This window comes from Lycium barbarum, chromosome 2 (genome assembly GCF_019175385.1).
Source record: "Lycium barbarum isolate Lr01 chromosome 2, ASM1917538v2, whole genome shotgun sequence".
Taxonomy (NCBI): Eukaryota; Viridiplantae; Streptophyta; class Magnoliopsida; order Solanales; family Solanaceae; genus Lycium; species Lycium barbarum.
In genome coordinates this window covers 317,322-339,353 of record NC_083338.1, presented here as the reverse complement: position 1 = coordinate 339,353, position 22,032 = coordinate 317,322, and the positions used below count along the sequence as shown (strand labels likewise).

General features: G+C 37.8%; 1 protein-coding gene and 1 long non-coding RNA gene across 6 annotated transcripts; one reads left to right on the top strand and one right to left on the bottom strand.

The window, feature by feature from the left end:
* Positions 1 to 207: 207 nt before the first annotated feature.
* Positions 208 to 20,888, bottom strand: LOC132624909 (uncharacterized). 5 transcript variants are annotated; one of them, XM_060339673.1, is made up of 20 exons: positions 19,357 to 20,888; positions 19,054 to 19,251; positions 12,223 to 12,327; positions 12,058 to 12,123; positions 11,806 to 11,973; positions 11,245 to 11,310; positions 11,044 to 11,171; positions 6,642 to 6,780; positions 6,473 to 6,542; positions 6,239 to 6,366; positions 6,069 to 6,125; positions 5,001 to 5,186; positions 4,800 to 4,892; positions 4,604 to 4,689; positions 4,468 to 4,534; positions 4,331 to 4,397; positions 4,094 to 4,230; positions 2,291 to 2,382; positions 1,230 to 1,296; positions 208 to 816 (listed from the first exon to the last, which is right to left on the bottom strand). In XM_060339673.1, the coding sequence occupies exons 1-20, from the start codon at positions 20,734 to 20,736 to the stop codon at positions 604 to 606; spliced, it is 3,513 nt and encodes a 1,170-aa protein (XP_060195656.1). In that variant the 5' UTR covers positions 20,737 to 20,888; the 3' UTR covers positions 208 to 603. The 5 variants fall into 5 exon arrangements, 4 of the variants coding, with proteins under 4 accessions (XP_060195656.1, XP_060195661.1, XP_060195670.1 ...); XM_060339678.1 differs by lacking the exon at positions 11,806 to 11,973; XM_060339687.1 differs by lacking the exons at positions 208 to 816; positions 1,230 to 1,296; positions 2,291 to 2,382 and having other exon boundaries at positions 4,095 to 4,230; positions 4,331 to 4,377.
* On the top strand, positions 7,452 to 10,596 carry LOC132629186 (uncharacterized). Its single transcript, XR_009578138.1, has 3 exons — positions 7,452 to 8,516; positions 8,857 to 8,912; positions 9,854 to 10,596. It is a non-coding gene; the product is annotated as an uncharacterized LOC132629186 (long non-coding RNA).
* Positions 20,889 to 22,032: the final 1,144 nt, after the last annotated feature.

Genomic DNA, 22,032 nt, shown 5'->3' with positions numbered 1-22,032 from the left:
ATACATAGGGGTCTATGTCGAACCCCCCACTATCACGGGAGGTGAAAGTTCAGGTGAATGGTGTGAGTCAACTAGACATCCTTTCTTGTGCATGTTTTGTGTCAGTTTGCGGACTCACTGACTAATACTCACTAGATTACTGTCATCAAGATCGTGAAGTATCTTAAAGAGCGCCCAGAAAAAGACTACAACATCATAATAAAGGTCTTAGTGAAGTAGTTGAATATTGGGATTATGTCTGTTACCTTTAAAAAGTTGGCATTACATATATGCTGCAAATCTAAACAGATATATAAATAGTTTAGAACTTAATAGTACACATGGTCATCGTTCCCTTCCTATAACTAACTCTCAAAATAATTTATTGGGAATACAGACGCTATCCCATGGCACAATTTTCTTTATGCGCTTTTACACCGAGTTTATTACACTGCGAGCGGGTGGGGGAGGGAATTGGTCAAGGTAGTGGCAAGAGTCGAACTTTGATAACAACAATTTACAGTGAAAGAAATTGACTAGAGCCAAACTTTCGCAAGAGTCGGTCTCCATAGCTAACCCCGAACCTTACACATTTGACCAACAAAATGTTTGATCCCCACAAGTTCACAGCACTAGTAGTTTCATTGCATCGGCTGAAACGTTAACATCTTCCTCAGGTGATAAAATGGATTTCAATTCCATCTCCTGCTGAGGCAATAACAATGCTCGTGCTGATGCCAACGTGGCTGGTGGCAGTGTTTCCTTAAAATGTCTCAACAGATGAATCATGCGATTTGCAGTTTCTTCTGTAACAAGATCCCCTCCAGCACATAGAACCTAAGAAGAAGCAAATTTCAATTACTAAATGGCTACATTAACATTAAAGTTAATTTGATGCAAATGTCAAACGAAGCATCCAAATCGACAGACGGAGAGAGAACCACTCCGACCCCGCACCAAACAACTTACCGATCTAATTGTCAATTGATTAACATACAATGCAATTATGAAATATAAACATGTCTTTTCTTTAGCTACTAAAATCTTCTTTTTTCCTAATTGCATAGGGGCCACGGAAAAGGGGACAGTAATAATTAAACTCACCCTGATACCCATAGACTACAATCCTTGTTTTCTATTACCTTTCTTACAAAAGCAAATAGTACTAAAATCACTGTCACGAAATCATTTATATCAAGTACAAATAAGCAACTCATTTTAACATCTGCTAGTTGTGATTTTGAACTGACCTCTGTAAACACTGAAATAATCTTTGGAAGGTGCAGATAGTTGGGGCCCAATAAATCTGCGTCTGATCTGCAAGTTAGAAGATTTAGAAAACATTAAAGATTCAAAAGGAAAAAAACATTAATACGTGGGAGGACATTTTAGAGCGTACAAACTTTGGTTAGTTTATACTTTGTTAATTGAAAACCCAAAAAGTTCCCAGTAACAACCACCATGAAAGATGATTTTGTCAAGTAAACTCATTGCCATCAGAGAAGCATGTACAACTACCTTCACTCAAGTAAATCTATATAAACTGTTCAGTGTTCACGTTGCTCTATCTTCAAATAGTAAACCAGTTAAAATATTGAAATATCACTTCAAATTGGAGAATACAGAAGACATGCAATCAGAGGAAGATAGATTGAAAAGCACCATTATGTTTCTTTTGGATCATTTTGAACGAAAGATATATGAGATTGTTACATTATATTGAAACAATGTTGATAAAGACATGTTTGATACAAGCTTAAGCCTTGCAGAAAGTTAGATATGTTAGCATTTTTTTTTTTTTTTGGTTAAGGAATCAAGAATATGTTAGTAAATTAAAGTATAAGAAATTAGATATTTAGTATAAGAAATTTTTTCATTAAATCTGAACTAGAATCTTTAAAACTGCATCTTTTCATTGAATCAGAATTTTAAAATGTTTTAGAACTTGACTGACATGGTTATTACTTCATACATTAAATTTAATAGTAGTTCTTTCAATTTCTTAGTTGGAAGATGGTGGTTGGAGCCACAAATCCAACATTTACATACTTTTCATGCTAGCTTGGTATACTTCTATATATAGAACAGCGTGAAAATTTTATACTGAAGTTCCATGAAGCTGTTATGCAGTAAAATGTGTAGTAACAAGTTGTCAGAAGCAATTGGCCTAACCAATAGATTGACAAAATCCAAGATAATTGCATCAATGAAATTGCTAATAAATAAGTTGTCGAGCAAGTAATGTTAAGGTAACAAATGGAAAACTTCAAACAGTAAAGTAAAGACCAGGTAATGATAAAACTAATCCAACCTTTCAACCATTGAACAGAGCTGGTCTAGAACCGCTTTGGCTTCATACACGTCATCTTTTATAGGCAGACAATTCAGCCAAGCCGGAATAATCTACAAAAACTCTTGGAATGAGATATTGTGGAAGCTTAACAAGATTATGAAGTACATTGGAGGAGCATGATTTCATCTTGGAAGATCAAAAGCTACATGTTTTACTATATTGATATTGTTACCGTATGCATAATGTGACATACCCTTCTAAAAATGTGTAATCAAAAGGACTATTCATTACACCAAATACAGTCAATATGTTTGTAGTCCATTTTCCTTTAAATACATAAAAGTACTGATAATGTACGTTACTATACATAAAAGTGTCTTTAAGTTTCTCTTAATACATAAAGGTGTCTAAACTTTCCTTTTCTTAAGCTGACTAAACACCCTCAGATACATGTTAACTAAAACTAATTAAGTTGCACAGGAAACCAAACACTAGAATTTATATATGCAGGCATCATCTAACTAGAATTTATTTATGCAGGCATATTTATCAATATTTATATAGGAAACCACCTGGATTCCAAACTCGGATTCCTGGGTGGGTTATTCTATTAATACTTAAATGAGAGTCTGAATCCTCATCCGAAACTATGATTATTAGAATTAATTTAGGTGAAATTCCATTGATTTAAATTTTCATATCAACAAGCTCGTGTAAAAAGAGGAGTGTCATTTAATGGAGAAAAGTCAAGCTCTAATTGACTTAGAAAAGTTAAAAATCGAGGAGCAACTGAATGTCTCTTGAAGGAAATGTATGGAACTGAGTGAAAATATGATTAAGCTGGATGAAGAGAAGAATTTGTTCATTAATATGGAGAAACAAGATAATGAGAGGTGTCGGAAGGTAAACAAAATTCGATGTATTGTTTTAGTATTTCAATTTACAATGGCTAACCATCGGAAGCACAAGGTGTTGTCCCAGAATTACTAGATTTCCAGCGGTCGAAGGTGGGTGATATATTGGCAACTTAGTCTTTGATGGAATATTCCTTAAAGTAGAAAAGAGCTGTCTGAGTAAGCGATGATCTGCCGTCGGAAAAATTTTCGGACCACGTTCTTCTGAAAAACACTTCAAACTGCAAAGTCATCGATATTCTTTGTTTCTGAACAGATATGGCCGTCGGAATTTATGAAAAATACCAGCAGTGAAAATGGCTGATGAAAGTGATTGAAGTACCCAAAATCCGAACTCAATGATTTAGAATAACTCGAGTATATACTCGAGTAATGTCTTCAAATGCCATGTGAAGGGGTAATCCTAACTAAAGACAATCAATTGCTACAATAAAAGGAAATATATATTCCCACAATTACGCTAGGAAAGGAAAAACTAAAAGTCTCCTAATTATGCAGTAGTCCTATACAGAGAATCAAGTCAAATTGTATTATGTCTTTTTACTTGAGGTGAATCTTTGTTAGATCTACTGAGCTCTTTGTAGATATTTTCTTGTAAGAGGACAATTTTTTTTTTTTTTGTTTTAATGTAAAGGTGGTCAGCACATCCTTAATGCTGATGAATATACGGTTACCATTTTCATAAGAAAAGTTTTTGCATCTCATAAGGAGGAGTATTTATACAACTAAATCCTAACCGATTAAGAAAAGATAATCAATTACAATAAAACGAAATATTCGATTCCCATAATTACACTAGAAAAAGGAAAAATAAAGTCTCCTAAAATCATGCTAATTAATTAACTCAATCAATAGAAATATATAACGCATGAAGAACAAGATGTTAGAGATTCCCAGAAAAACGTACCTGCACTGAGTCGATATTTTCCCGATGAAATTGGCATATTTTACCAAGTGCAGAAACAGCATTATCATATGCCTTTACGTTCTCAGGTTCAAGAGCATTGGAATGAGTAATGACTACATTGATCCTTGAAAGAGCCTCTGAAATCAAGGGATTTATCAAATACAATAACATATCACTCCTAATTGTCTCCTTTTCCATGATGAAAAGGATCGCAATTACAGGTTGAACAAATCATACCTCCAATAAACGGTTTGAAAGCATAATCGCAATATTCAGCACAAAGCCTAAGTCCATAAACTGCAGCCTGAGCATGACATGAATGGTGTTCGGATGAATCAAATAGCAAATGTAATTTGTCTGAAAGATACACAAACCTCTCTAACATATGGGTTGTCGTCGTTGCTTGCGTCCAAGAGAAAAGGAAGATATAAATTATAGTACCTAGTTTAGACAGAAAGTAACTATCAGAAGGTGACCTTACTTGAGAAAAAATCATAAAGACAGACCTACTTTAGAGCTACTTCGCCACAATGCTCCACGAGGGCACTAAAGATATAAATACGCTTTCCTCTCTCTTGGGTTGTTTCATCTTTGCCCTTTGAGCAGAGGGAAAAAAAGAACTATGAGAAACATAAATGGAAAACAACCTATTTTGAGCTGAAATCTAACCGGAAATAAGATTGTATTATTTTGAGCTGAAACTCACCCTCGTAGGCATTACATCTGGTGGAAGCTCACCATGGAATGGCAAGAAAGCATCCTTGAATGTTTTGATCAATGTTATCAATATGTCAACAACCTGATAAAAAATGTTTGTGTGATTTGAGAACAATCCAAGTGAAAGGTTTTATGAAGACAACATAGGGTCACGAGTTATGTCTGAACTTTATTCTCCTATCTAACATACATTGCTGAAAACTTCTTCTTCTTCCTCTCTTTCCTCCCTCAGCAAATCAGCTACCTCAGCATCAAAGTCTTCTAATTTTGCTGCGTCTATGAGTTCTCCTTTTCTAAGTGAACTCTCTCTAATGACATGATTTATCACATCAATGATGCTACGAACCTGATCTTCATTGAGAAGTGGTCCACATATCTGAAAGAAGACACAAAAAAAGAACCATATAATAAGTGAAAAATTTCCACACTACCTCACTCAATTTCTAGGATAGTGTTGTTTCTTGCTTTGACAGCAATCATGAAACCTTTCACAAGTTGGCTTAACAGTGATCTACAGAATATACGTTTCCTTATGGAGTCAATCTACCACCTACTTAATAATCTGTTTGTCAGTCTTACCTATTCATGTCAAGGGGACTTTTGTGATTATGTGATTTATGGTAGGTGATCAAAAAGATTCGACAAAAATCGGGCATTCATTCAAGAGAAAGAAGGATTAGTTCGTTTCTGGGTCAAAGAAACGGGGAATCCCAGAAAGAGGCTGGCCCAACTTAAATGAGATATGATAGCTTCTTTACGTTCTAGCATTCTTGCCAATACATTATCATCAGTTTGCTCCTTGATTAGGACAAAGTTTCTTAAAAACCTCCGCCTTTTTTAAAATATCTTTAGCAATCTATGGTATGTCTTTTCGTAGGATGAGTTACAAATTCTGCATGCACTCGCACACAGACTAAGAATCAAGTCAGACAAAGCTCCTATTATACTCTATCCCTGAAGATCTTACAATGCAAGTCATTACTCTTGTCCCCAGGTCTCGCTATGTATAAGGTTGTAAAGCTTTCTTTTGCTTCTAATAGAATATAATTTGTACGAGCCTGGACAAGTGTCTTGCATATATCTCCAGTAAAGGAGAACAACTGAGATCTCTCGTAGAGTACCCATCATTCTTATGAGCTTGGACAAGTGTCTTTCTTATCATAATAGACATAAAAAGGCTCAAAAAACAGCACACCACCATCACAGGAAGACACTGCAACCTCGGATCAAAGTAAAGAAACCTCTTAGCATGACGCACCTCTAGGCATTCATCCAATTCACTCAAAATAATTGCACATATGTTTGTCTCACGCTCCTGCATGAGATATCAATCAAAGTGTTACTTGCCCTATATTCAGTTATAAATGGAGCTCAATCCTTTTAAGGAAAAAAAAAATATTATGTAAATAGTAATATGTTGAAGGCAACCAAATATAAAGCGTCCCCCATAGCCAGTATTATCTCGCCAGACAACTGCTTGAAGTCCAACTGGATTCCACCTTGAGCAGCCCCTTTCTCTTCCGCCAGGTTAGCAGAACGCAACAGGGATGGCATTGCTTAACCACCATAAATTATAACATCTCATGAGGAATTGGATAAGTTAACGAAAATCAAAGAAAACCATATGAAATCATGAGTTTAATATATATATATTTTTTTTACCATAAATAGCATATTTCCTGACATGATCATCGATACAGAATTGCAGAAGCGGAACTAAAATTGAAGCAACCTGTTTCATGATTTAAGACATAAATACCACCAGTTAATATTGAATCCACTTAACAACACGTGGAATAAAGCAAACGTGCAAGTGACTGTCTACGCTAACCTGGGTAATCCAGGGGTAGAACGCTTCCTCCAATTCCTCAGCAAATAAATCGATGACGCTACAGGCTGTAGATTTTGCCTCTAGTAGGTCACTTCTTTTGATGCTTATTATTTTATCCCCAAACTTGACTTCATGTATACTGTAAAATGTTAAACTTAAGCAAGATATAATTGGTCGCCCAAGGAACTGCAACAATCTTAGTACTGATTCGTAAAGCAAAAGAAATAATAAGAAATCCTATGGATTCACAAGAAATTCTATTTAACTGGGTAAGTAAGGCAGCAACTAGGTGCTCCTAAAGATGTGATCAATATACATCCCAATAAGAATTTTACAACAGGATTTGGCAAACTAATCGACACAGTGTCTGACAGATGTCAAAGCAATATATGTCAGCGGGTCAAATTTTGACTCTATTCTGCCAGACATAGAGGACAGCTCATGCCACTTCGAGCTATAGATTTGGTACTTACCAAAGGAGTTGGGAAGAGGCTAGTTGGATGGCCAAAGAGGTACTTACAGAAAGCAGGGAAGTACTAATCAAAAGAGCACATTGGCAAGCATAACCACACATTTTATGTCGCTCTTGCAAGCACCGGCTAGCTACTGCTCCTTCCCTCCCAGACTACTTTATCATGACTTTCTCGCTTTTGCTATTCCTCGTTTTCATATTGTTTTGATATGCTTGTCCCTATATGACCATTTTGTCTTTCTCTCTTGAGCCGAGGGTCTTTCGGAAACGGCCTCCTACCTTTCAAGACGGGTGTAAGGTCTGGGGTACACTCTGTAACACCCCGCATTTTAGGACTGAGTTTAAGCTCATATCATTAGAGTTCTAGTGGAAACATGGAAGGTTTGAACGTTTTGCGAAAATGGTTGATAGGCCTATTTCGGGCAGCGATAACTCCTTGATCGGTTTGGAATTTTGGAAGGTACTATCAATGAAGTTGTAGTATGTAGAAATACCTTTCTAACGATATAAGGATCAAGCCAATCAGAGATCGGAGCAAGGAGATATGATCGTCTCAATATGGCTAATAGTAAGGCACTTGAAATCCTATAGAATCGGCTAAGTTTTTGATACGTCTGACTTCCAATCAAATTTCATGAAAATCCGTTGGGAATTTGAGAAAACTTCCTTGATAAAAGTTGTAGCCCTTTGAAATAGCTTTCCAACGGTATCTTACGGGGGTCAAACGGACATCTGTGCAAAGAGTTATGCCCATTTTACTGAAGCCTGTTCGCTGGAAATTCTGCCAGCGTAACGGCGACGTTACGGGCCGTATTTCGTGTTACGGTCCGTAACAGTGGACCGTAACGTCCCGAAAATTTCCAGAAACTCACTGGAAATTTTCACCAAGATACGGTACCAAGTTACGGTCCGTATCTCGTGTTACGGGACCGTAACAGTGACCGTATCTTGGTCCGTATATACGTTTCGGGTCACCTGACTTCGGGAGGCCATAACCCTATCATAACTTGGGAATTTGGGAAAACTCAAAGAACGAAAGTTGTAGATAATTGAAAAACCTTTCCAACCATAGGTTGTGGGTTCACAGGAGACGTCGGGATAAGGAGATATGGATGTTTTAAGACAGCAAGGTCCCAACCCGTTTTCAAGTTGGGTCAACCCATTTTCCCCTTGGTATATAAAGAAAATATTACCCTAACAGCCCATTTTTCCTCCAAAACTCAGATTTTAGAGAGAGGAAGTGAGAGAGAAGGGAAATTAGAGAGAGAAAGTAGAAAATCAACCAAGTTTAAGGCCCCGAATCCCAAAGCTCGTGAAGGAAAAAGTGTAGTACAAGTCGTTGTCGTCATTTTAAGCCCAAGATCGGACTTGGGGGTGTTGATTTCGTGGTGACTACCCAAAAGGTAATATTTCTACTCCCCAATCATTTATAGTTATGAATTGATGAATTCTTGGGAGTATAATAATTGGGTTTGTTGAAGATGATTATATGAACTATGTTAGAATTGTTGGATTGATGACTTGGGATTGTTGTATTCATATGGATTATGAAGAATGATGTTAATGGCATCTAATTGAGACTGTAGAAATTGTTAGAAGTAAAAGAATGGGGATTTGGTGAAGAAAACACCATTAATGGGGGTTATAGAGCTTCATGCCCACTAAGTGTTTAATAAAATGCTTAGATGAACAAAACATGGATATTGTTGCTAATATAGAATCACTATGACTTGTATGCTATAGATTGAAGTTGAAGGGGGTGAAGGACATTGTGATACGCCCAAAAGCGGAAGGTTAAGGTATGTAGAACTTCCATCCACATGTGGGAACTTCTATGTTCTTCCCCATGATCCGTTTAGTAAATTCTATGAAGTTCAACTCCTAGGGCATTAAACCCAATGTATTGGTAGCCCGTAATTATGTATGTATGTATGTACATGAATTCCGTATATATGTTCGTTATTGTGTTCCTAAACCTCCATTTCGGACATTAGGAATCCTAGCTTAATCCATGAATCATGAATTCTTCCTCATATGTTCTCATGATGTTTATATGAAATTGTAAAATGTTATTTTACAAATTACAAGCATGTTTTCAAGTCAGCTACAAACGTATGATTATGCATTATGGTATTTCTCATGATCAAGTTTACAAGTTATTTCATGAAAATATGTTTACAAGTCCTTTCGTGAAATCATGATTTCAAGACAAGTACAAGTTAATTCACGAAAGTCATGGGCTTCTTAGCCAACTATATTATTTTCATGTTCGGGAGTTGTAATAATACCGAGAAGGCTCAGATAGCCTGAAACTACGTATGCCAACGTAGGATAAGAATCGCTCCGCCCAGTAGGACGATTCCTTTATATGTTCCCCATTGAGGGATTTGGATCCATTCATGTTATGTTCATGTCTCGTGCCCCGGCAAGGTACGAGATGGCTTAGCTGATCGGGCAGAGATCAGACTCCACGCTCCTCCCCGTGGTGGTTTATGTCGGTATTACAGATTATTACAGATTACTACAGACTATCTCATGCTTCCAGTACTCAGTTTCAGTTTTAAATTTCATGATTTTGTACTCATGCTCATGCTCATGTTCATGTCCAAGTTTTCAGTTTCAGTTCTTACTATGTTATTCCATGTTCCATGTTGTTTCTTCCGGTTGTTTTACATACCAGTACATTCAATGTGCTGACGTCCCCTTTTTATTGCCCGGGGGCCTGCATTTCACGATGCAGGTACTGATATACAGGACGACACATCTGCTCAGTAGGACAGCATTCGTATCAGCTTATTTGTGAGCCCCATCTCATTCGGGGTTTAGTCAACTTTTATCTTATGATTAGTTATGCATCTAAAGGTATGTTGGGGGCCTTGTCCCAGTAAGTATGTTTTTCAGTCAGACTCATGATAGAGGTTTCATAGACTAGAACAGACAGTTATGTCATGTCAGATAATCGAAGTCGCATAGCCATTTTGGCTCACTCATGTTTAAACAAGTACTTTATTAAGTATTATGACTTATTATGTTTTATAAAGGCTCATCATGCATTCACGTTATATTCCGCTTATGTTATGCATCATGATGATTCAGCAAGTCATGTGGTTCGCTCGGTCACATGTAGTCAGGCACCGAGTGCCGTGTTACGTCCAGGCCATGGTTCGGGGCGTGACACACTCGACCCTCTCCAGACCCTACATTGTGAGACTCTACTGGGTACGTTATTGTTGTTGTTGCAAGCACCGGCTAGGGAGACCGAGAAGTTGGAGACGCTGCAGAGGAACTTCCTACGGGATTCAGAGGATAAACTAGATAGGAAATATCATCTAGTCAACTGGGACATTGTCACCTCACGGAAGTAGTGGCAAGGACTTGGGTTAAAGGATCTCAGATTGCTTAACAAGGCGTTACTGTGTAAATGCATGGGGATATTCGGAACTGGGAGCAGGCTCTGCTGGAAGGAGGTTATACAAGAAAAGTATAGCACACTAGGCTGGGGATGAAGGAGTAGGAACACCACACCACCATTTGATTGCGGCTTATGAAGGAATATCTTGAATGGCTGGAAGACTTCAGCGGCAAGCCGGCAACAATACAGTCAGAGTTGGGGATGGCAGCAGAATTAGCTTCTAAGAAACTACAGATGGTGTGAAGGGAACCAGTTGAGGATTACACTCTCTAACATTTATAGAGTATCGAGCCAACGAGAGATGACAGTGCAGGGTTAGAAAATTTGAAGAGCAAGACAACACTCAAACAATCAAATATTTATTTAAGACCACAGTGTCACATAGGCTTTTGCTGATTCAATCTTTTTTTACCCTAGATTGTATAGAAAAGAAGTATAAATCCAAATTAAAATGAAGCAAAATCCAAATGAACTTCAAAAATAATGGGAAAAGACAAACTTCAGTGATAAATGCTTACCTATCATCATCTGATTCATCTAAATCTGTATCGAGCTCAAGTTGAGCATATTCAACCAAAGGTGGCATGACAGTACTCATGTAAGGAAGAAATTCCTTACCCATGCACTTGCAAATTGCGTAGCATGCCTATGATGAAGTGAAGTAAACATTGAGAGGCCAATCCATAAAAAATTTTGTTCACGTAAAATCAAACACATACCTTTAGAATGTAAATAATAGAATCAGACTCTTGTAATTCCTGTAATGACTTGAGCATTTCCATGACCTTTAATGACAAACAAAACACTATTAAAAGAAGTCGAAAATTAGAAATGAATAAATGGATAAGCTCACACCACTATGCCACCTAGAAAAGAAAGAGGGTGCCAAAAGAGAGGCAGAATGTACGACCAAAAGGGAACTAGTATGAGAAAAGATATAAAAGTCTTCAGTCATAGATCCCAACTGTCTAAGAAAGTAATAGTGGTGTATTCAATTTTTTTTTTTAGGTGAAACAGGTGTAATCAATTTTTGGTTTTTCTAAGGGAAATCCATCTAACGAAGCATAGCAAATACAAACAAGAATGAAGACATTCCATCTGCAATGGCACCACAGAAAAAATTCACTCGTGATTACACCAAATCAATGAATACACGCATTTTTTACATAAGCTTCATCACTTAATCGTGGTTAATTAACATGTATTTTCACCTCAAGTTATCACTTAACCAGGTCGCATGCTTAAGGAAAAAGAAGTATTAGTCATAGCTGGGAGAAAACCTGCTCTATGTCATCTCTGAATTTCTCTTTGCCTACAGCCAATCCAACATAGCTTATGCACAGCAACGCGCTGCTTCGAAGCTCTTGATTACATTTATCATTTGCATTTACCAGGACATTTTTCAAATATGGCATTACAAAATCATAGAACTTTAGGAAGTGCTCCTTCTGAAGAATGATACATTTACCATCATTATCCGTAACATAAGTAGAAATAGAACTGAGTCAAAAATAAATTCAAGTTGGTAATACCTTAGATACATCAGCTACTTCAATCAGTGCCCGCATTGCTGCTTTTTGAACCATTTGATTGTCAGTCTGCAAACAACAGAAATGAGTAGGAAAGGCAGCACGGATCTCTTAGATTTGTTAGCAGTAATCTACCTTTTTAACAGGGTGGCCTCTATATATGCATACCTCAAGAAGTTCAATTAGTTTGTTGAGTGTTCGATCCAAGTGAGGTATCAAAGTTTCTGCCTTTTGAGAATCATAGAATTCTGAAAGAGCCCAAGCTGCAGCTACCTATGAAAATGCCAAAGAGAGTAAACAAGTTAGTTGGTATCATGAACTGAATGACGCAGTAATGACACATCTGCACCCAATCTTTATACTATGAATTCTTCAAACTCTATTTAAGAGTCACTTCTGATACCTCCCCTGACATATTTTTCTGCAATTACTGCCTCTCTAGTCTAATACATTACAAGCATTTAAGGCAAGAGCTTTATTTTTTATTTTTTGATAACATGGGACCTTCAGGTGCGCACAGGGTAAACCCAGCTCCTATGCAACAACTAGCAAACCACACAGGAGAGATAACCCGCACTGGGCTGATAACCCGCACTTGACAAGCCCCGTGCGATGAGCTTGACCCATAAGGAAAATCCCCTATTGTCTACTCATAGGCAGGGGGTTTTGAACCTGAGACCTCCATTATGAATTCCCCATGCTCAACCAACTGAACCACCCTTGCGGGTTTAAGGCCAGAGCTTTATGTAGACCAAAATAGAGTCATAAGCTTAAATTTCAAGCAGTGCGCTATGAAGGCTCCAAACTTTTTATAACAACATACCCAGTGCAATTCCACAAAATGGGGTCTGCGAAACTAGAGTGTACATAGACCTTACCCCTACCTAGGAAGTAGAGAGACCTTACCCCAACCTAGAAGGTAAAATTATAAGGTAAATAATTTTATTAACAAATGGGAAACCCCGTATAGAAGCGGTATAGCAAAAGAAGATAACCTATATCAAAATATGGTTCTTAACAAAAGAGATTCAATCCCTATATGTCCAAACTAGAGGTGAGAACAGTGGGTTATCAATGGAAGCAAATCAGTGAGAGAGAGAATGGAAAATATCTGGGTTTTCATTAAACTAGACTGAGTATACAAAATATTTGTATATCTATAAATATATAAACACTGAATTAGCCGACCTATAACTACCTCTAACTAACTTATTAATCTCCACTGACTACTTAAAGTTAGTTACAAATAACCACAGTTGTCATCCGGCTGCCAACAGCTGTCAGCACACTAATGCTTGCTTCTCAAACTCCCCCTCAAGTTGAGTTTTGGAACACATCCAACAACCTCAACTTGCTAATCAGATAGTTGTGATGCTGTCCTCCTAATGCCTTGGTCAAATTGTCTGCTTCTTGCTCGGTTCCTGCGATATGCATTGCCCTGATTCCCTTTTGAATTTTTCCCCTCAAAAAATGTCTATTTCTGTATGCTGTCCTCATAAAAGATTGGGTTTGCTGAAATCTGTAAAGATGCTTTATTGTCACAAAACAAGTTTACAGGCAGTCTGATTTTCATATTCATCTCATTTAGAAATCCCACAAGCCATAAAATCTCTGATACAGCTGAAGCCATGTTTCTATATTCTGCTTCAGTTGCACTTCTTCATATAGTCTCCTTCTTCTTGGATTTCCAAGGGACTAAACTCTTTCCCAACCTCACACAGTATCCACTTACAGATTTCCTAGTTACAACACACGAAGCCCAGTCTGAATCACAGAATGTTGTAAGTGTGTCATCTTTATCACTGCTCAACAAAACTCCCAAACCAGGTCTGCCTTTGAGATATCTGACCACATGTAAGGTTGCATCCATGTGTGATTGGGTGCATGCATAAATTGGCTCAATGTCTGAACAGAATATGATATATCTGGCCTAGTCATGGCCAGATACAACAACTTCCCTACTAGTTTTTTATATACATTTCTATCTTGCAACAAGGGTTCACTGTCATTTTCTCCAACCAAATGCTTATCATATTCAACAGTAGTGAATTTGATATGTTGTTCCAAGGGTGTTACTGCAGGTTTAGCACCTGACAAACCCCATTCTGAGATCAACTCCTGCGTATATTTTCTCTGTGTCATGAGAATACCTTTATTAGATCTAAGAAATTCAATTCCTAAAAAATATACACACCTTACCCTTAGATTCTCCCTTATGTTGAAGTTCTTCTGTAAAGTGGACTGTATCCTTGATCAGCTCAAGATCATTACAGTGATTAAATGAGTATCATCACCATTTTCTGTCCATCCTGTTTGGTGAATAGAGAATAGTCGTGCTTGCTTTGCGTGAGTACTGAGTGCATCAAGGCAGTGGTAAGTTTAATGTTCCACTATTTTGATGCCTGCTTGAGACCATATAAAGATTTTTTCAATCTACACACCTTACCCTTAGACTCTCCCTTACTGCCAAACCCTTGAGGCAGTACCATATAAACTTCCTCATAAAGGTCCCCTTGAAGAAAAGCATTGAAAACATCCATCTGAAACACAGGCTAATGGAACATAGCATCTAAAGAGAGGGCACACCCAACTGTCACCATCTTGGCAACAGGAGAAAAGGTGTCATGATAGTCAATACCTTCATGTTGAGTATATCCCTTGGCCACCAACCTTGCCTTGAATTACAATGGCTTTGATACCATCTTAAAACTAGAGGTGAGAATAGGCGGTTATCAATGGAAGCAAGTCAGTGAGAGAGAGAATGGAAAATATCTGGGTTTTCATTCGACTAAGCTGAGTATATAAAATAGCTGTACATTTATATATAAACACTGAATTGGCCAACCTATAACTACCTCTAACTAACTAGTTAATCTCCACTAGCTACTTAATGTTAGTTACAAATAACTACAGCTGTCATCCAGCTGGCAACAGCTGTCAGCACACTAATGCTCACTTCTCAACACTATACAAATAGAGACCTCATAAGTATAATGGATAATTATCTGATTCCTATTTAAATTTCAGATTTAGTAGATCCTACTCTTTAGGATTCTGCTGTAACTCCCTTTGTATTTAGATTATGTTTAGAAAGGTCTTATCCTTTTCTTTGTTTAACTCCTTGCTGTAGAAGTAGTACAAAATCTATATATACTCTAGTCTACGACCAGTAAAATACATCGCTCACTTTATTCTACTGACAGTTCTATATTTCATAGTAAGTTCACCAAAAAACTAGAGATAACACACTATTTTGTAACTTTACAAAATCTTGCTCCACCCTTCAAAGGCCCTTCTATTTCTCTCTTTCCAAATGACCCACATGACTGCTAAAGGGGCAACACTCCATGGGCTCCTCTTCTCCCGCCTAATGAGTCCTAACTTTGCAAAGCCTCTTTCACTGTGCCTGGCATCACCTATTGCAACCTAAGAAAATTAAGGACCGCCCTCCATAATCGATTAGCCACCTTGCGGTGCAACAGGAGATGATCTAATTTTCATTTGCACCCTTACACAACACCAACTAATATAGGTGATCCTCCTCTTCCTCAAATTTGCCATTGTTAGGATCGCACCCCTTGCAACAATACAAAGAAACACACCTTCCTCAGAGCTCGAGGGATCCAAATAAAGTCATGGGGAAAAGCACCTCTCTCTCTCATTAGTAACCTCTTATAATAAGAGCTAACAGACAATAAACTATATTCACTCTCTCACCAGCTCCATTAATTCCAAAAAAAATGTTTAGGGTGGCTAGCCCATACAAAAACTCAATCAGATTTTAAAATTCTTTCATCTCCTAATCCTGCAAGTTCCTTCCGAATCTTAAGTCCCAGTGACCCACAAATCTGTTGGAATGTCATCTCTCTTTGGCAGGATACATGACAGGAAGACTTTCCTCAACTCATTCTCCCTACCACTTATGTGCACAAAAGCAAATCTTGCTTCCATATGGCCCCAACCTTAAAGGAAAAATGTCCGCAAAAATCTTCTCATCCCTTCATAATACTCCTGTACAAACCACGCCAAAATAGAGTTATAATGTTTCTACTCCTCCATCCCCTTTCTCTTGCACCATAATTTTCCACTACCACCCCTGTCCAAAAAGCATTCTCCTTCATTCTAAATCTCCATATCCACTTCCCTAACAGAGCTTTATTGAACACCCTGAGATCTTTCACAACGAGTCCTCCCCATTCCATTGGAGAAGTGACAAGTCCTCAGTTCACTAGATGATGCTTCCTAGTGCCTTTCAATGTGTCCGATAAAAAGTTACGCCAAAGTCTTTCCAACCTTTCAGTCAATTTACAAGGGACCTGCAAAAGTGACATGCAATACGTGCTGGACATAGTGCTTTTGATCAACATTTCCTTCCCTCCTACGACAAGTACCTTTTTGTTATCCCGCTAGCCGCTTTTCTACTATCTTGATCACCAAATTCCACATTGCACGGTTTTTGCTAGAAGCATCCAAAGGTAACCCCAAATAAGTAGTAGGTAAAGTACCCACCTTGCAATTCTGCGACATCTCCTCAATATTATTCACTACTCCCACGATAGTGATATCACATTTTCTGAGATCGATCTTAAGAACTGACATAACCTGGAACCGATAAGAATCTACCTCAAATGATCTAGCTGGGACACCTCTGCATCACAAAAGACGAACGTATTATCTGCGAACAAAAGATGTGCAACTGTCACATTGTTGTGCCCTCTAAAAGAAGCATCGAAACCCTTCAAAAGATCTCCACTGACCACCCTATCTGATGAAGGATCTCTTTGTCTCAAGCCCCTCGAACTCCCAAAAAATCCGCATGGACTCCCGTTCACCAATATAGAGAATTTGGCGGTAGAAATGCAAAACATGATCCATCTCCTCCACTTGTCCCCAAAACCCATCTTCGACATAATGAAATCGAAGAATTCTCAATTCACGTGATCATAAACTTTTTCTAGGCCAACTTACATAAATTACCAGGCTCACCATTTATCTTTTTGGAATCAACCACCTCATTGGCCACCAGTAGTTGTCTTCCTTCCAAAAAAGCATTTTGAAAAGTGAACACCGTCTCATTCAGACTTTTTCTAGTATATTGGAAAGCACCTTATAGATAATCTTATAAATGCTTCCTACCAGACTAATAGGTCTAAGATCCTTTATACTCGTCATTCTTTCCTTCTTTGGCACAATGGTAATAAAAAAGTCATGAAGACATTTCTTGAACTTCCTAGATTCTTGGAATTCCACTATGGTCTCCATCAACTCACCTTTAACTATCCTCCAACATTGTTGAAAAAAAAAACAAAGTGAATCCATTCGGTCCCCAAGCCTTGTCCCTCGCACAAGTCTCCACCACTTCCCTCACCACATCTTCTTCTATATCCCTTTCCAACCACTCCCTCATCCCCTCCCCTATCTGACTAAAAACTAACACCCCCCCCCCCCCCCCAAACCCTTATTTTGGTCTCTACCTGCTAAACAACTATCCATAAAACCCTGCAACGGCCTTCTTCACTTTGTCCTCCCCCTCGTACACTAGTTCATTCACATCTAGAGACTTAATGAAGTTCCTCCTCCTATTGCTGCTGCAACCAATGAAAGAATTTTGTATCACAACCCCCCTCTTTCAACCACAACGTACTCAATTTTTGTCTCCAACTAGTCTCTTCTAACCCCTCGCCCCTTCCGCATGCTCTCTCTCCTCACCACATTTATCAACTCCCTCAATTTTAACTTCCACCCTCCCAAACACCTCCTTGTTCCACCTCCTTATATCTCATTTTCACATTTTCAACTCGCAAGCAGGTCGGAAAGATGGTGTACCAACAACTTCATACCCATTCCACCAAGCATTAGCCTATCAACAAAGTTTGCTGCGCTAAGCCACATATTCTCGAACCTGATCGGAATACGCAAGCTCCTCCTTCTACTCCCATCTAGCATGATAAGCAATTGTTCCGAGGTTAATCTGGATAGCTATGAAGGCTCTGTAAGTTATGGCTATTCAGTTACCAACTGTACAAGATTTTTGAAGGAAACCTTTTTTTCCCTTAAGTTTGCCTCATATTGTAATCATATGCGGCTGCTGAAGGCCAATATGTTAGACAGTTCGCAATACTGATGAGTGGAATGTCCCACATCGAAAGAAGAAAATGAGTTTGAAGGCTTTATATGTTAAAAGAGTTAATATCATTGGTTTGAATTTAAAATTTGAACTTAAATAAAAATATGAATTTTAAGTGTATATATTTAAATGAACATTTCGGTTCATGCAAAAAGATGATTATTCAGAATTAGCCTATTTTCTGACTCTACAAATTCAGACCTTCCTTAGAAAATGACCGAGTTAATTTGCAGTATACAATGCATTTCCCCAAACGTATATAAGCAGTATTTCTTTAAGGAAAGCTGTTCTCACACCTTATAGCCTTTCTTCTTATTTTCTGTTATTCTGTTTTTCTAACACATCTATGACAATAGGTATTATACAGAAAAGACTTCTCAAAATATGTCAAAGCTAACATCTAGACCACAAGAACTCAAGCAGAATGCAGTGGAACAATTAGTCTGATTATAGAGTTATATGCAGCACTGATGAGGTGTTTTAAACTCAAGATACTTATCAAACTTACTAGAATACATAAGTCCTGTTTTAAACTCAAGATTCTTATCAAACTTACTAGAACACATAAAGTCAATTAATTATTCTCTTATGGATAATAATAACAAAGGTTTTAAGATTAAACAGATTAAAGCAATACAAATACAAAGTTATATATCATCAACTTCATGGAATCGGTAACTCCATTGTAAAGGTGCACGAAGACAGATACTTTTGCTGGTTTTTTCCTGTATCAATAATAACCCGATTATTTTTTTATTTTTATTTTTTTGGAGAAAGACAACAAAACTAATAATTTAATTCTTTTATAGCTGCAATTGTATTTTGGGAAGTCTGCAGCAACCATAAAGGGTTCATATCACCATAGGTCAGACCTGTACTCGAGGAATATCATCCATAGCTGCAACTATTGCAGGCACTACTTGGTTGTGGTATTGTTCTTGTAAATCCGGATAGAAGTCAATAGCCAACTGGTCAATTGCACGACTCGCAGCCCATCTTACTCGAGGATGAGGATCTTGGAAAGAATGGAGAACCGCTTTTACTATTTGCTCCAAATACTTTATCATCACCTATAAACAGATAAAAACAATGGTTTCAAGCTAATAGCCTAAGAAAAATTAAACTAGAACAGGAAGTTTTAACAAATGGGGCAAACTGATGAGACAGATTTGTACCTTTGAGCTTCCTTCAGCTATCTGAGTAAGTGCCCTGAGAGCTGCATGGCGCTTCTCCCACTCAGGGGCAACAAAGTAAGCATCCAGCTGCTCCATGGCAATAGGAGCAATAGTCTGGCCACCTAATGCAATAGAAAAACGGTCTAAACACTTCTGACCAAAACTGTAGTTCTCTGTTTCCCCTGCATGCGAATTCTTGGTGTCCATGCTATACCAGCTAGGTTCATCCTCAATATCCAGTAGCATGTTCAAAATCATTGTAAAGCAATCGTTTGTAAAGGACCGTAACTTCTTCATCATCCCTGGTGCCTTTTTCTTCGCCTCAACCAAAGTTAACAAGAACTCAACTGCCAAGTGCTTTGTCTCCTCTGCCGAACTATTAGCCTCTGCTATCTCAAACATGTCATGCACTACATCCACTAGCTGCCTCCTGCAGAACCTCGGATCATTCTCCGCCAACTCAATAAAAATATTCAGCATTTTCTGAGCTGCATCATCTTGATCACCATCGCGCACTGCGTCAGTCAGCGACCTCAGCATAGCTGGCAATAGATTCTGAAACCACTTCCTTTCATTTGAACTCGGGAGGTACAGAATGAACCTGACCGCAGTGGTCAGGACCGCGATCCTCACTTGAGGATCGGGGGTATCATCATTCAGTGTATTTAGGAAGACTGGGTATGAGATCTTCATGTCAGGGACTAATCTTTCGCAAACGCTTTTGGAGAACCTGGCAAAGATTAAGAAAAAAGAGTCTCTTAACTTGTTTGAATTGGAAGTAATACATTGGCGTAAGAAGGGCAACAATTCAGGCCAGTTATCATCAGATGGTAGAAATATGTCACATAGGTCGGAAATGGTGTCGCATAGATTCTTGATGATGGATTTTGGTTCTTCAAACTTTATACTATCAACAAGGATAGACTTGATGGTGGATTGAGTTGACACGCTTAGTTTGTTCCAAGTATGGCCCTCATCAAGACAAAGCAAATCGTAAAGGGTGCAAATGCAGTTATCACGGAAGTCAACGTCATGGGAATGAGAGCTTAGAAAGCCAGAAAGCTTAATAGCCAGGGATTCAGGATGATTGTGCTTGATCAAGTTGAACATTGAATCGTCTTCCTCGGAGGAGCTCTCCGCATTATCGGAAATGAAGTTCTCCGACTCCAATTCAGGCCCTAAAACGTCTTCCTCGGAGGAGCTCTCCGCGTTATTGGAAATGAAGTTCTCCGACTCCGACTCCGATTCAGGCCCTAAAACGTCTTCCTCGGAGGAGCTCTCCATGTAATCGGAAATGAAGTTTTCAAATGGCTCCAATTCAGGCCCTAGAATCGCCTCCATCTGAGCCACCTGAAACTGAGACAACTTGCTAATATCCATTACGCTGTATTGAGAGCTGTTAAATTTTGATCTTGTTTTGGTTACTAAACTAGTAGTATTTGTCACTGACCATCACTCTCTTCTTCATGTCTACTGAAAAAAGCAAAAAACTGTTGAAATACCAGGAGAAGCCTATCACACCACCATCAACTATTGGTAAAAATTTATAAGTTTGACAGATATTTTTAATAATTACTCTCAACAACTATTTATTAATCTCATTAACTTTTACCAATCGTGATTTATGTCTGTATCATATGAGAGGATTATATTAAAGAATATTTACATCACTATACATGTTAAATTTTTCTTTCTATTGAAATAAAGTTTGAAAAAACTCCTAGTAGCGTACAATTGGTAAGATTATGTAATAATTGGGAAAGTTTTGATAGTTTTCATAACTTATTGAATTTTATAAAAAAATAATTTAAGAAATTTAAATTGTATATCCAAATATAATTTTATTTTATGATTTCCAATTATGTCCAAACTGCTCCTTAGTAGATCAAGAAATTTACATTATTTCTCAACGGGTGTGTAAAGTTCATTTTTAAACTAATAAAAGTGAACAGAGCGACTATATGAATTGGGAAGAAGAACCCATTAAAATATTCTCTGTTCCTTTTGCCAATGCAAAGTACTAGCTCCTTACAATCTTAAAATGCGAAATTGTACTATAACTAATTTGTACTACTTAACAAAACACTAGGCGCTTAATTAATTAAATATTGAGGAAGAAACTAAAATCTGTAATGAGTTTATTGGATTTTACGTAAACCTAGGGGAGGAAGCACATGCACGCCACCTAATTATTGAGATCTGCTAACTAAGGAATTAATATACTAATCACTAAAAGACACATTCTCCATTTCCTTGACGTTGAGTTATGCAAATCTGGATGAATTGAGATAACTTCTGATCCTGGCTAGTGCACCATTATTAGTTTGGGAAAAGGGTCTACTATTAGAAATAGTCTACATTTACCTCGTTATACTTTTGGAACAAATTTGCTCTTATCGTTACTTAAGTAGCAATATTTACCCCTATTTTTAATATCAATCTATTATGGCAATTGTAATATTTTTTTTAAGGGAGAAGGGCGTGATTTACCCCTCTACTATTGAAAATAGTCCACATTTACCCCCCGTTATACTTTCGGCATAAATTTGCCTCTACCGTTACCTAAATAGCAATATTTGCCCCTATTTTTAACACCAGCCTACCGTTTGGTTTACCCCCCGTTTTTTTAAAAATATTACAATTGCCACGGTGGACTGGTGTTAAAAATAAGGGCAA